The 14894-nt window shown below is 52.7% G+C and overlaps 1 protein-coding gene across 1 annotated transcript; it reads right to left on the minus strand.

Moving 5' to 3' along the window:
* Window positions 1-1693: 1693 nt before the first annotated feature.
* On the minus strand, window positions 1694-12182 carry PRPF19 (pre-mRNA processing factor 19). The gene is made up of 16 exons (XM_040639175.1): window positions 11983-12182; window positions 10158-10307; window positions 9898-9974; window positions 8989-9130; window positions 8832-8905; window positions 8649-8711; window positions 7718-7759; window positions 7513-7587; window positions 7094-7169; window positions 6826-6935; window positions 5229-5384; window positions 4936-5005; window positions 4623-4708; window positions 4135-4305; window positions 3891-3996; window positions 1694-2211 (listed from the first exon to the last, which is right to left on the minus strand). Exons 1-16 carry the CDS (start codon window positions 11999-12001, stop codon window positions 2114-2116), a joined length of 1515 nt encoding a protein of 504 aa, XP_040495109.1. The 5' UTR covers window positions 12002-12182; the 3' UTR covers window positions 1694-2113.
* Between the last annotated feature and the right edge of the window lie 2712 nt (window positions 12183-14894).

Below are 14894 nucleotides of genomic sequence, written 5' to 3' on the forward strand. Positions count from 1 at the left end.
GAGATGAAAGCATTTCAGGACTTCTAATCCAAACATGCAGCTCCCAAAGCCAGGAGAGCAGGGCCAGGCCCCAGTTCTAGGGCAGCGGTCTGGAGCAGGGTGGGGGTGGGGCTACAGTCCCTCTGAGATCCTCTGAGATGTATCAGAAGCCCCTCCCCCACCAAAAAAACGAACATGAGCATGGACACAACACGTGCTTCACACCACAGCGCCCCTCCTGACCCCAGAATCCCCCGAGAACCTTCCTTTCTCTCTTAAACGGCTTTCCTGGAAACGAAGCTAACCTTAACAAAGCCTACTCCCACCTAGCCAGGACCTGACCAATGGCTTAGTGCTGGGCTAGCGGAGGCCCAGCTCCGCCCTTACCCACCTTGACCTGGGGCTCTACCACCTGCAAACCTTGGCTCCATCCCTTCCCCCTTTTGAAATGTGTCCAGCATCAGAAGATCTGCATGACGGCTCTTTTCTTAAAAGGGGACAACCCCACACTTTTCAAACCAGAATACCCAAAACCGGCCTCTGATTGGCATACGCTGGAAAACCTCTAGGTGTTCAAACGCCGCCCGGTCACTCCCGTCCTGGGAGTCTCCAGCGAGAACTGACCCGAACTGACACGGGGCTGGAGCTCGGAGACGCGCACTGCAGTGCTGTCTGCCAGCAGCGACAACTCCGGTGTGTGTCGCAAAGGCGAGTTCCACGGACGATCACAGACACACACAAAGGCTGTCCTAGTCAAACATCTGTGAAAACTGGGTCAGAAAGTGAAAAGGTTTCTTTTTTGCAGTTTTCAAAGGCCTTACTAACTAGTGAGCGTTGTGAGCCTCCGACCGAGAGAACAGCGCGCCCGAGCTTTCTTGACCGTGGAACGCTGACCCAGCAGCACACACGTGGAGCTCTTCTGTGGCACCAACGGGGACTCCTGTGCTTTGCCGCACTGCCCCCAGCCCCAGCACACCACCTCCCCAACAGTCAGGGCTCCCCCCCCTCCAGTCTCACCTCACATTCTCTTACCCCCTTACCTGCTCCCATCAAGCTTCCAGCCCAACTCGCACCTAGACTGCTCTTGTCCAGGGTCCTGAGACCTCCCGGGGCCACCCCGGACACGCACAAACACTCTGGCCTCCTTCCTTCCCCTCCACACACCTTGATCATTCCCCCTTAGAAACTTCCCCTGCCAGCAACACCCCTCCTCCCTTTTAGCAAATACGCACCAAGACTTCAGCTTCATTATCACGGGAAAGAGGCCACCCCACCTTCAGTAGCCAAGGAGCCCTACTTTCACTCCCAGAAGAGGCGTTCCACTTGCAACCTGATCTTCTATGCTTATTTACTCTACTGGCGTGCAACCTGCTCCACTTTCAATGTGCAAAAGCCAGAGTCTAGAAAATCTTTTGGATTTAAGCCGGCCGGGACCTGTTTTGCAGCACCCACAGCAGAAGACTCCTTCCTGATTCGTTCACACCTCCTCACCAGCAAGAAAAGGCTGTTCTTCCCTCACGCCCCCTCCTTTCTCGGTTGCTGTGGAAGGTAACCCCACAAGGTGGCGGCACGAGAGTGACACGAGACCCTCTGAAACACAAGGTCGGGGGCTGCGGGGCCGTGAAGGGCCGTGAAAGAGTCTTTCTGGCAAATGTGCTCCCTCCCCGACCTTCCCAGCTTGGGCTTCCTTTTACAGACACACACAGGGAGGTGCTATGTTTATTGTTTTCTTTTTTTAATGAAACTAAATCACTGCTTACAAAAACCTGCAAGAGCCCTCACGCCCATCCCCTTCACACTTCCCTTGGCTCAGCCTCTCCCCATCTCCCAGGAAGTGAAACTCAGTGAACGCCATGAGGGGAGAGGCCCTGGGCTCCGACCTGAGCCTTCACAGGGTGACAGTTCTACCTCCCATGATCCTTCCTGTCAGGCTGGAGGTGGCATGGATGAGGGTGGTCCCCGCCGCCATGGCTCTCAGGTCACCACCCGGACCAGAGTGAAATGATGTGACTGCCCCGCCCCAGAGACCCCCCCGCCCCCCCAGTAGTCTCTCCCCTTCCTCCCCCCACCCCCCACCCTAATTCTACCCCTCTACTGAGATGAGGCCCAGCTCCCAGATCCGAAGGGCCAGGGCCTACAGGCTGTAGAATTTGAGGCTCCTGTCCATGCCCGTTGAAGCGATGAACTTGGCGTGGTGCCCAAAGGCCACCCCTGTGGTCAGGCCACTATGCTCTGAGGAGAGAAACAGGAGACAGTGGTGAGGCTTCTCCCCCTCAGGGCTGAGCGCTGACCCTGAGGATGCGCTCCCAATTCATCCAGTGCTTCCCGGGTCAGGGCTCACGTACTCTTTCCCCAGTTACCTCTACACCCCCAAGGGCAGGGTGCCAGTCCGACCTGCACACCACCCGTCCCCAGGGCCTTACGTGACACCTGGCACACAGCAGGCACTGAGTTCTTGTTGTGGGCTGAGTGAACAGAGGAACATCAGCGCCCCTACCTGAGCTTTTGGGGCAACTGCAATTCTGCTCAGTCCAAGTTTGTTAGAATTGACTGGGAACTGGCAAGAGGGCGCGACAGACCAAGCAGACATGCTTCCCCTCATCACAACCTTAGTTTTACAAATTTACTGAGTTTTCACTTCGGTTTAAAACCTCACTGCTCAGTTGGCTGATATACGTTTATAGTATGTAGTTAGTTCTAACTCCTTGCTTATCACCGGACAGTCCGTTAGCATGTTCCAGCTCAGGGAGTTCTGACGTAGGGACCCCGGAGCCCCAACCCAGAGCAGGGCTGGGCCATGGGCAGAAGAGGCTGGGTGACACACTGCCCCGGATTCAGGCAGTTCATGAGCAGCAAAGCAAATTCCTTCTAGGTTTAGAGTAACACCTGGAGCCATGACCACAGAGCCCAGGCTGTGCTTCCAGCCCACTACTCTACCCCACTCAACTCCAAAGCCCAGAGCCCAGTGAAGGGTCACGGTCAGGCCTGCACACCCCTGCAGCACACGCACTGAGCAGGGCTCAGCGGAACGTGACGGGGCAGGAGAAGCACCCTGGGGCCCACCCACGCCCTGCTGACAAGGAGGAGAATTTCATCGACAAAGACAGCAAACAACTGCCATTCGCTAGCACCCCAGCGTGCAGCAGGCACTCTGTCACTGTGCGTGCCACTTCTGTATCCCCGGCTGGTACAATACGCAAAGCAGGGCCAGTCTGACCATTTTAAGAAGCTGCGGCTCTGAGAGGTAAGTCCCGGACCCAGGGCCCGCACAACTACTAGAGGAGGCTTGCAGCCCCATTAGCCACTGTCCCCTCACTTGCTACTTTCCTTCTCCACCTTTCACGACCGCAATCAAGTGATTATTTGTGAACTCGTTCCACGTGTGCCTTCCTAAGCCGACTGGAATTCCATCAGTGCGAGGCCTGGATCTCAGTTACGGCTCCATCCCACATCAGACAAAGACGCAATGCTGAACAGCGGCAAATCCTACCACGTGCCAGACACTGTTCTATGTATGTACGTGTGCGACACACGTATGCACGTCATGTACACAGCTACTTCTCCTGTTTGTACGTCTGTGTACGCACAGAAACAAATAACTTCATACAGATACAAACTCATCTAAGCCTCACCACCACCCCGTGGAGTATGCACTGTTAGCATTCCCCTGAGACACTAGGCGACTTGTCCAATGTCACACAGCTTGAAGCGGACTTGAAGTGGTAGAGCTGGCATTTAAAGCCCAGCAGTCTGACTCGAGTTCATTTTCTTAGCCACTCAACTCGTCTTAGGTAGTGATGAAAAGCTGCCTAGGCAAACTCACGCCTGCCCCTAGAAACTCCTAGGCCAGTGGTATCAGCCCTCTTCATTCTGGGCCAGGGCACCCTTGGGGTCCCAGAGTCAGACCCTACCTGTGAAGTGAAGAATCTCTGTCCACTGCTTGCAGATGTAGATCTGGACATCCGTGCCCCCGAGGGCCAGGTAGGTACCGCTCTGGTCAAAGATCAGTGACTTCACCTGCCAGAATCAGGAGAGAGGTCACAGGAGAACAGAAACTATGGGGCAGTGAGGGATAAACAGAAGTTAGATTAATTCAGTGAATAACTGACAACTGAGGAGCCGCAACCGACAGAGCAGGGGAGAGAGGGGGCACACCTCAAAGTTGTTATCCAGCTGCAGCGTCTTGAAGTTTTTAAGCTTGCGCAGATCCCAGAGCTTGACAGAGGAGTCGTCAGCCGCTGTAGCCAAGTAGTAACCGTTCTCCGAGAAGGCAATGCTGGTGATGGGGCCCGAGTGGCCGGGGAAGTTGGCCACGTTGGTGCGCTCCTATGGTTTGGGGATGAGGAGCACAACATCACCCACTGGTCACAAGAGGGAGAAGATGGAGTTCACCAAATGCCGACCTCTGAGCCGTCCTCCTCCATCCTTCAGGGAAGGACCACTAGCAGGAACGGCAGAAGCAGATGGCCCAGTCCAGGAACCCCGGACCACACCTACCACACCACACACACGCACACGCATGGGCGGCCACAGTCTCTCCATCCTAGGGACACCCCAAGGACCAGGAGCCATAAGCATTTAATCAACGCTGCATAGTCAAGAGCTCAGAACCTCGGCCTCGGATGGAGGCTGCTATGTCCTACCTTCAAGTCCCAGATCTTGATCTGCGAGTCCATGGTGCCTGTCCCAAAAATGAGTCCATCAGGGTGGAACTGTGCACAGGTAAGAGCTGCAAGAGAGGAAGACAGAGCTGTGCTCAGAGCCCACGGGAGAGACAAGCACAGCGAAAGGTTCCTCGTTCTTCAAGCTGCTCACTGTGCCCAGGACAATGCCTGGCACCCGGCAGGTGCTGGCAGCAAATGTATTTTAAGAACAAGTGAGCAGGTGACTAAATAAAACATAAAAATAAGTGGTAGGCAACAAAAGACGGAGCCCAGCGCCTCTGAAGCAACTTACAGCAGCCAGAGGTCTCATCCGTCACCTTGGTGAGCACACGCCCTGTCTGGATGTCAGAGAAGGCCCAGTACTGAAAAAACAGAAACAATGGAACCAGTAAGAAAGTGGGTGCCCTTCAGGAAGGCAGGGACCCTCATTCAGCAAGCCCTGGCAAAGCCAGCCCCTCTGAGCAGAGGAACATTCTCCTCTGGGGTTCTGGGGAAGCAGCTGGTGTTGGTAACATGTTCCCTCCTCCCAGGATTTTCAAGCTCAGAGACCAACAGGCCTCTGCAGCGTCCAGGCTGGGCCCACACCTGGTCATCAGAGGAGCTCAGGAGATAGTCCCCAGTGGCATGCAGGCTGAGGCCTGTCACGGCGCTCTCGTGGGCCCGAACAACCTGCACACAAGAGGCATTCGGGACCGACCAAATCCTGATAGTAGCATCTGGAGAGGCAGAAAACACCAGCTCCTGAAAGGAGAGCAGAAGAGAAGGACCATAACAATCTTACAAAAGGGGGCTGGGGACGGCCATAACCCCAACAACTGCTACTCTTTCAGCCCTGTCCTGCCTACAGACATCCATCCACGCAATGATGCCTAAGAGAGCCAACGGTAAATGCTATTTAAAACGGCAAATCAAACAGCATGGCCTACGTGAGGAAGCCTATCTATCCAGCAGTAAGAAGGACAGCTGTACCAGAGAGCAATTTCCCATGCCCTCTTTCTAGGACCAGAAAGAGCAATGTGGCTAGTGCAATTGAAGAAATGAATTTTTTTGTTTTAGTTTTTTTTACTTTGTTTAAATAGACACATGTAGCTAATGGCGACTGGCAGGGATAGCGCGGGTCCGAGCAGCACTGGGTCTGGGAGGGGCTGCAAGGGCGAGTTCCGCGTTCCAGTGCCTCCCACACTTCAGCTCTGCAGGCGCAAGTTCATCCTCAGAAAAATTTGGGGCAGAGCCAACTTACACAGTGTCAGCTACCGATTATTTGGGTTAGGACATTAAAAATTGTAAAGTAGAACCAACTACCCTATTTCGTCAACACAATTTCATAAGAAAAATAACATATTAACACCCAGTCAACAAGAAAGGAGTGCTTTCCATCTGAAATACATTTAGTTTTGGGGTGCCTGGCTAGCTCAGTCTGGGGAACATGTGACCCTTGATCTCGGGGTCAGGAGTTCGAGCCCCACGTTGGGCATAGAGATTACTTAAATAAATAAAACTTAAAATGAATAAATGAATATAGGTAAATACATTTAGTTCCATGAAAAATTCACATCATTCATCTATTTCTAATTTCATTAAGGGACAGGGAAAAGATTGATCATCTGGGAAGCACAGACTTAGCCACTCTCCTAGCCTCAGACCCAAACTGTCCCCGACCTCAAGACTCAAATCCTGTAGGTAAGTAATCTCGTCTAAGGAGCTGTCTCTGCCCTCTACACCAGCACCTCTCCATCTACTTCAGCCCACGTCACTTTCAATCGTCAACATCAAGTCCCCCCTAAACCCTGAAGGACCATGGGAATGTGGACAAACCTGTCCTTCCCAGATATGCTGAATCAAGATTTTCCTGAGCTTTGTTTTCCATGTTTGTATTATAGATGGTGTAGGGTTTTTCCTTTTCCTAACGTAACATAGGTCTGTGAATATGCTTATTCGAGCTCTCCACTTCCTCTCTTCCCCTGGTCTGAAGGCCACTGTTTTAAGTCCTACAGAGTACAGGGCAACCCTGTGACTGCAAACAAAGGCCTAGGGCCCACTCGGAAGGCTCAGCGCTCTTCCTCAGGCCCGATTCACTTCAATAAGGACACAGCAGGGCACTGGGTAACTGGGCCGCAACCCGAAACCACTGCACACAGGGCTCAGGAATGAGGAACCCCGGGTGACTGGCAGAACCCTTTACCTGGGAAGGATGAAACACCACACTGGTGACTTTCTTGGTATGGCCTTTGAGGGTGGCCAAGATTTGCTCAGAACTCTTGTCGAAGACGACAACATTTTTATCCGCCCCACCTAGAAAGGACCCAGATAAGATCCAAAAATGAGTCACGCCCACCAGGGTCCCTCTGCTGAAGAAGGTACTTTTGTGCCCGGAACGTGCAGAGGACAGAAGCATGCACCCTCTCCACCACCCTCCCTGCCTTGGCCTGCCGGGCCTGGCCGGCTCTCACCAGTAAGGATCTTGTTGGTGTCGGCAGGGCAGAGGTCCAGTGCGAGGATCCCAGGAATGCTGGCACTGTGCAAGCCCTAAGCAGAGGGCACGACATCAAACCCAGTCATGGCCGAATCCAGGCCGGCCATAAAGCCACACGACTCCCCCAATTCCATTCCCCAACCCCGGGGAACAAGAGTGACTTCTGCTCCTCATTCCCTGCGCTTGGCCTCCTGCCCGGACACAGCACCGCCATCACGGCATTACTGGGAAAGCCACCACCAGGCAAGGAGAGAAGCCCTGAGAACTCCACAGCTGGGGGAAAAGCCGGAGCCAGGCCCGAGCACAGCTCTAGGCCACTGCTCCCTACGCTGGATGCCCGGCCCAGATGCCACGGGGACACCCCGCCTCCCAGGTAGCAGGGACCTGGCCACTCACCACATGGGATGCCACCTGCCGGTATTTGCTCAGCTCCTCTGGCTTCACCAGCTCCTCCGGCACCGTCTTCCCTCTCTGAGAAAAAGCAAAACCCCCAACAAGAGCATCAGTGAGTGGAGGATGCAGCGATCGCCCTTCCCCCGAGGGCGGCAGCCGCCTCCACTGGCCAGCTCTCCCCTGGCTCCCCGGCTCCGGGAGGACTCACCTTCTTACGCTCCGTGGTGAGCACAGTGGCCTTGTCTTGAAGCTGGGTGAGAGGGAGGAACAGGTGCAACGTGAGACAAGTTATCTTGCCAGGACAGAGGCATGCTGGACACTGGTCACATCCCCAAGTGTCACCTGCACTCGTGATCTGCCGGGTTCTGTGCTAAGGGCTTATGTGCATTCCCTCTTCTTACTCTCACCCCAACCTAATGAGGGGGTGCTGTTGACCTTACTTCACAGAGGAGGACACTGAGCCTCAGAGGAGTGAGGTCACGTCCCCAAGGCCTCAGAGGTGACAAATGGCAGAGCGAGCACCTGAACCAGCTCTGCAGAGCTCCCAGACCAAGTCTACACCACCAAGAGAGTGAAGATGCAAGGTGAGCACACACAAGACACAAACAATCAACTCCTACAGGCGAGTTCTGTGAATACGACAGGGCACTGGCCCTGGAATCTGGCCCGCTCTGCCTCTTGTGAGCTGTGCCTTTGAATCTTAGTCTCCGGTTCTTTATCTGTAAACTAAAAATGGTAATTCCCATTCTATCTCCCTCAGAGAAAACATATAAGAACGTGTAACAAAGTGTTTTACAATCTGCAAAGAACCCCCAATGACAGTAAAAGCTACAAGTTGCACTTATCAGTAATTACAATCTTTTAAATTCTCACAAGTCTACAAAGTAGACACTGGTAGAAACAAGTTTAGAACAGTTTAGAAACAAGGAAAATGAGATACAAAGTTGGTTAAGTCAGCCCAAGGTCATAAAGCTTCTAAGAAGTGATAACAAAGCATGAATACGGGCCTCAGTCTGTGCTCTGCACCTCTCTGCTTGAGTCCCACATGGATGGGATTTCTAGTCAGTACTGGGCTCAAGGCAGAGGGTGAGAAGTGAGGGCCCACCAGCATTCCCACCCAGTGACTTCCCACAACTTACCTTCTGGATAATCTCAGGGGTCATTCCCACCAGTTCGCCCAAATCCATCGGCTCGCCTGCACCCTGAAGACAAGAAAGTTAAAGGTGAGGGAGGCACAGAAAGCCAAAGACACTTGCAGGACAGTCATGTGCGACACCGCACAAAGGGGCTGCTGATGGGGGGTGAGGGGGCGGCACACTCACCGCAACACTCGGCTGTGAGCTTGGCACGGCCTGCGGCACGATGAGACCAGCCTGTGGCTTCAGGGTGGCCAGAGCTGAGACAGAAGAAGAGATTAGCAATAGGGTATTACAAAGCAGGACCAGCCCAGGGTGGGGGATGGCGGGGCAGAGGCTGCACCTTCTCGGGCAGCTGTAACTTCCTTGGTCAGACGGGCAATGACACGGCAGGCGGCATCGTGCTGGTACAGAGCGTGAGACAGCTCTTGGCGGGTTGTCTGCAGCTGCTGGCGCAGAGTGAAGCTGTGCAGCATGACTGCATCCTGGGGAAGGGAAACGCCACCGTGAGGGGGTGGAGGGGGGAAGGGAGCACCCAATAGAAGGGTCAGGCCTTGATCAAGAGGACGCTGCCCCGTATTCCCACAGCCCGGACCAGTATCAGTAACCTAAGCGATACACAAGGGACCAGGAATGCGCTGGCAGCCACCCTGGAGCTGCTGCCCCACACCAGACACTGGGCACAGCGAGGAGTGGGAGCATGCTCTTCCCCACCCCCGTCTCCAATTTACTGGCAAATCTCGATGTCATGCCGTCACCTCCCCACAAAGGAAGAATAATGCTGCCGCTGCCATTTATCGACTGCCCTCATCGTGTCAGGTACTGTGCAAGACAGTCGCTCAAGATGTATTCACTCATTCATCTTTTAGAGAGCCTACTACATACGGTGCGGCTCTTGGTGCTAGGGATATACTGACGAATAAAACAAATCTCTGATGTCACGAGGTTTATATTCTAACCTTATTCTAATTCTCCCCCGAACCCTGACAGATCGGCACAAATCCCTGTCCTAGAGTCAGGAAAACCGGGACTCACATGTGAGCAATTTGCCCAAGGTCATATGGCAAGTGAGCAAGCGAGTTAAGTGTGGAACCCAGATCTGTATGACCTCAACAACCAGGCTCTTCCTCCGCTATCATGCTGCCCCTCATTAAAAAAAAAAACAAAAGCTCTATCCTTCCCACCCCAAGTCCTAGTGCAGTGACACACTCTCTTCAAGTAGAGAGACATCGGTTCTCTTCCAGGGACTCACCCACTCATCCTGCAAGGCTTTCAGAATGGCTGGGATGCTGGTAGCGGAGGGGGGCTTGGGCCGAATTGGGTGAGCAACTGCCAAGAGAGGGAGAGTGGGTATGAAGAACCATAACCCGGGGACTCTTCCTCCCCCCTACCTCCTTCCCCTTTAGCCTGCATTAACAGAACACCATCTCCTCCTCCAGTGCGCTGGCACCACCTCCAACCTCTGAAGCTCTGAGCTAAAACAGCCCTGGACCGAGGCCAGCCTCCAGGCACCTTTGATGTCGATGAGCTGCTCCTCGGATAGAGGCTGGTTGTTGATGGGGTCTGTGCCATTCTCTGCAATATACTTCTCAATGAGCCGCCGCTCGTAAACATGATTAGAGACAGGGGACACGCACGGGTGCTCGGGCACTTCATTGGAGACTGTGGAGAAAAGGCAGGCAGTGAGCTTGGGATGCTGAAAGGGACCCTGGGACAACGGGATGCCTCACAGGCAACTGGCCCCAACAAAGCCTCACATCCCCACATTCAACAGAAAGCAGGACATGACACTAGTTTTGTAATGTCCCCAGCATCTTTTCAGCTACGTAACTAGCTTCTCCATCACTCTCCTGACAGGTAGTCAACCAACAATTACTGCATGACTACCACATGCCCCATACCTACGGAGCAGTCAATAATCCCCGCCCACCTCCTTTGGGAACAAAGATGCTCAGGCACCCATTATACTCTAGGACACGGAGATACACACGGCCACTCAAATCTCAGTCTACAGCCCAGACGGATTATCAGACAAAGAAATTACAAAGCATCGTGACAAGTGTTACATTAAGAAGAAACACTTACATGGCGTTCATCAGGTGCCAAGCATGATTGTAAACATTTTCCACAGATGACTCATCCTCACAACAACCCCCAACAGAGGTAACATTGACACTCCTGCCTCAGTAGACCACGCACCCTTGAGGATAGGGATTATAGCTGGTCTGACTTCCAAGCACAGTGCAGATGCCCAGCAGGCATCCAGTAAACATCTAACAAAAACACCTAAACACGACCAAATGAAAGGATGTGCTAGAAATATAGAAAAAAAATCTTCCTCAAGACTGAAAGAAAACAATGAATGTGAAAATATTTTGCAAACTGTAATTTCTTCACTATGAAAGATTCCTTTTTCTGGCCCTCATTTCCCTTCCTTCCTTCCTCCCTTCTTTTGGATGCATGGAGAGGTTCTGAGAAGAGCACAGGGCTTACGAGCTGGAAGCAAACCGAGAAAGGGATGTTCTAGTAACCTGATGACACAGTGAGAATGGAAAACATCTGAGTGCCGCATTAAAATACCAAAAGGAAAGACCGTACAAGGCAGGGGGGAAAAAGCCTGGATCTGGGGTGGGAGAAACTACCTCCACCACCCAGCCCCGCCACAGTCTCCTGGAGCCTTACATCCTCATCTGTAAAACCCCCATCTTCGTTTCTGCTTTGGAGAATTCTTGTGAGGATAAAATGAGATCACGGACTTGGAAGCGCCGCGTCAAAGGCTTTATAAATGTGCGCTGTGTCTGGTAGTCATACAGGGTGAGGCTGGGAGCCAGGGGCCTGGATTCCAGCCCTGTCACTGCCTCTAACTCGCTGTGTGACCTTCGCAAACTGCAGAATCTCTGACTACCCGAGCGGGACCTCAGACGTCATGCAGTGCAATGCCCTCTTTTTGCAGATGTGGAAACTGAGGCCCAGAGCCTGCGCCAGATCACAAAGCCAATCCGAGGGGAGATCCTGCACAAGCCCGATTCCTACACCACAGTTGTTTCCCTGCACCAGCTCACTCCATCCAGGCCTCAGTTCACTGCGTAAACGAGGTGCTTGGCGTCAGTGACGTCTGCGACAATAAACTTGAGGCGTTATGTAAACTGTGAAGCGCTGCGCAAATGCACCCCACGCCGAGGAGGAGGAGGACCGCCGCGCTGACAGGCCGCCGCCCTGCCCCCAGGGAGCCCTGTTTTCGCCTCCGCCCCGACCCCGGCGCCGCAGCGGACCGCAGCTCCTCCCGCTCCGCGCTCCGGCCCCCTGCGACCCGCGATCGGCCGCAGCCGACACTCACTCGAGCAGATCAGGGACATGGCGCCGTCGCTGCGCTCCGAAGCACCTCACACCTGGCTCCGGGATTCGCTTCTGCGCCGCCGCGGGCCGCTTCCGGTAACCCGCTGCTTCCGGGACGCTCCGCGGCCAGCGGGGAGCGACCCCGCCGAGCGATGCTCGCGTAGCGCTTCACGTGGGGCTGCGGCCGGTCGCGCGCCTCAGCCTCCAGCACCTAACGGAAACTGCCCTTTCCCAGAATGCAACCGGGCAGGAAAGGGCCCGCCAGGGAACCTTCGGCCATTTCCGGATCGACTCGGCGCCGTCCGTAAAGCGCTCCCGGGGCCGGGACCGAGGAGGTTCCAAACTACATTTCCCACGATGCAGTGGGAATTTAAAGCCAATGCATTGAGCAACACTTTCTTGAGACCTGTGCTGCGCTGGTCCATGGGACCGTCGCCTTGAAAACTTTGGAGCGTATGAGAATTTCCTAACCAACTTTCTAAAATGCATCTTCCTGGGGTCTGCCTTAGAAAGTCTGCATTTTCAGTGTGTGCCCCCACGTGATTCTGAGGCAGGTGTATCTCCGACTACCCTTTGAGAGACACTGCTAGGTGAGCCGTGAAGAAAGCGCAGAGGCAGATGGGTAGACCTGCCTCTACTACCAATTTGCGCTGTGATCGTGAGCAAGTCATCGCCTTCTCTGCCCTTCCGACATGACTGCCAGGCCCCTTCCAGCTCAGATCTGTCGGGTTCTAAGTGGCTATCTATAAGAGGCTCTAAGGAATCATGTACAGAACACGTGGTGTGGGCTATAAAGAATGTAGGCAAAGCAGGACAGACAGGTGTGATCAGTAAAGTCTTGGCTGAAGAGGGGTGAGTGAGCTGGATTTTTACAGGTAGGCAATATTCAGATAGAAGGGGAGAACAGAAGGCATCCCAAGATGAGGAAGAGTGTGAGCAAAGTCTTGGAGAGAAGAATAAAAGTTGCACGTATGAAGGATAGTATAGCATAGTAGCCAAAAGCAGTCTAAAGTCAGATTGTGTGTGCTCTAATCCCAGCCCACCCAGCTAGTAAACTGTGTGAACTTCTCTGCCTTAATTTCTTTATCTGTAAAATAGGGGGAATGATAACAAAGGTTAAACTAGCTCATAGGGTTGTTGTGAGGAGTTAATACTTAAAAAGTGCTTTGGGGGGTGCTGGGGTGGCTCAGTCAGTTAAGCATCCTCTTGATCTCAGCTGAGGTCTTGATCTCAGGATTGTGAGTTCAAGCCCCGCTTCTAGCCTAGTTAAAATAAATAAAATAAAATAAAATGAAATGAAATAAGATAAAATAAAATAAAAAGTGCTTTGGAAGTTGCCTGGCAAATAGTAAGATATCCATATTTGTGTTTATCATTATCCTTGAATCCAAGCAAGATTGTCCAAACTACTATTATGTCTCCCCTGCAGCAGTAAAATAGCATCCTAATTGGTCTTGCTTCCAGCCTAGCCTTCTAATCCACTTTTTACAGAACAGCCTGTGATCCACTTTCCCTGAAAAATCTATTCCTGCTACTCTCTAGGCTTTCCATTCATCCAACAAATTGATTGGGTTCCTCCTCAGTGCCAGACTCTGCTCTGATAACTGGAGATATGAATGGTGAACAAGGGTTCTGCTCTCTTGGAGCTTACATTCTTTTTGGGGGGGCGGGTGAGGCAGCGGGGTGGCAGAGACAATCAACACATCAGAAGAAAATTCCAGAGAGTGGTAAGTGCTAAGAATAAAACAAATCAGAGAAAGATGGATGGGAGGTGGTATGGATGGGAGAGATGGGCTGCTTGAAGCAGGGTATTCAGGGAGGGTAGCTCTGAGGAGGTGACATTTTTGCTGAGACCTGAATGAGGGATAGTGTTTCTGGCAGAGAAAACTTGCCCCCAAGTCCTGCACCATCTAGCCCTTACTGACCTCCACCACCACATCTCATCTTCCCTCCGGCCACACTGGCCTTTCAAGTTCTCAAACTTAGCCCCTCTGGCTGGTTCCACTACTTGTGCCTGGCAAGCCTCCTCTCTCCTCCCCTCTTATTCCCTCCAAAGTAAACTTCAATCTCATCTTAAATGGCACTTCCTCTGGGGCCTTTTTCTTGACCCCTGACTGAAGTCTAGACCCCACAACACCCCGTAATTCTCCTTCAAGCCATTCTGGTAGCTATAATCATTTAATTATTTAATTGCTTACAAGCGTCTGTTTGATACCTGTGTTCTCCACTAGACTGTAAACTCTCTGATAACAGGAACCACCGTCGTTCTGGTCACTGTTGCTCCTCAGAGCCTAACACAGCACCTGACCCACAGCAGGAACTTCATAGCGGTTGTTGGTTGAGGCTGCCCAACAGGCCAAGCATCTTGAATATTTGGATGTGATAGGAAATAAAATGAATCCATTTAGTCAGAGCCTGGAACCAGAGGCTAATTAGACTTGATGGGGCTGGCCGCAGAACAGCAGCTGAGCTGTGGAGTGATAGCTACACTTCCAAAAGATTCCTCTGGAAGACACTTCCTGGATGGCTTGGAGGAGGACAGACTAGAGGAGGAGAGACAGGAATTCATCTGTTGGACAAATTCTTATTGAGTACCCACTGTGTGCCAGTCAGGTACTGTCCTGGGCATTAGGGATAATACTGTGAGCGAAAGCAGAGGTGTCCCTATATTGGGGAGCTTAGGGTCGTGACTGAAGAATGGAGAAAACAGGGAGTCCTTTCAAGGCTTGTGAATTTCAAAAGCCAGCCCCTCAGGGATAGAAAGGATATAGGGAAATCAATTTTGGAGTAAATATTACAGATAAGAACTTGATCTCAGAGTCCTCCCCACTCACCCTCCCCCCCCCCAGTCTCAAACTCCCATAGAGGAGCTAAAGATCCCCGAGGCAGGGAAGGAAGACATAATGAAAAAGG

This window comes from Ursus maritimus, unplaced genomic scaffold (assembly GCF_017311325.1).
Source record: "Ursus maritimus isolate PB19 unplaced genomic scaffold, ASM1731132v1 scaffold_23, whole genome shotgun sequence".
Classification (NCBI taxonomy): domain Eukaryota; kingdom Metazoa; phylum Chordata; class Mammalia; order Carnivora; family Ursidae; genus Ursus; species Ursus maritimus.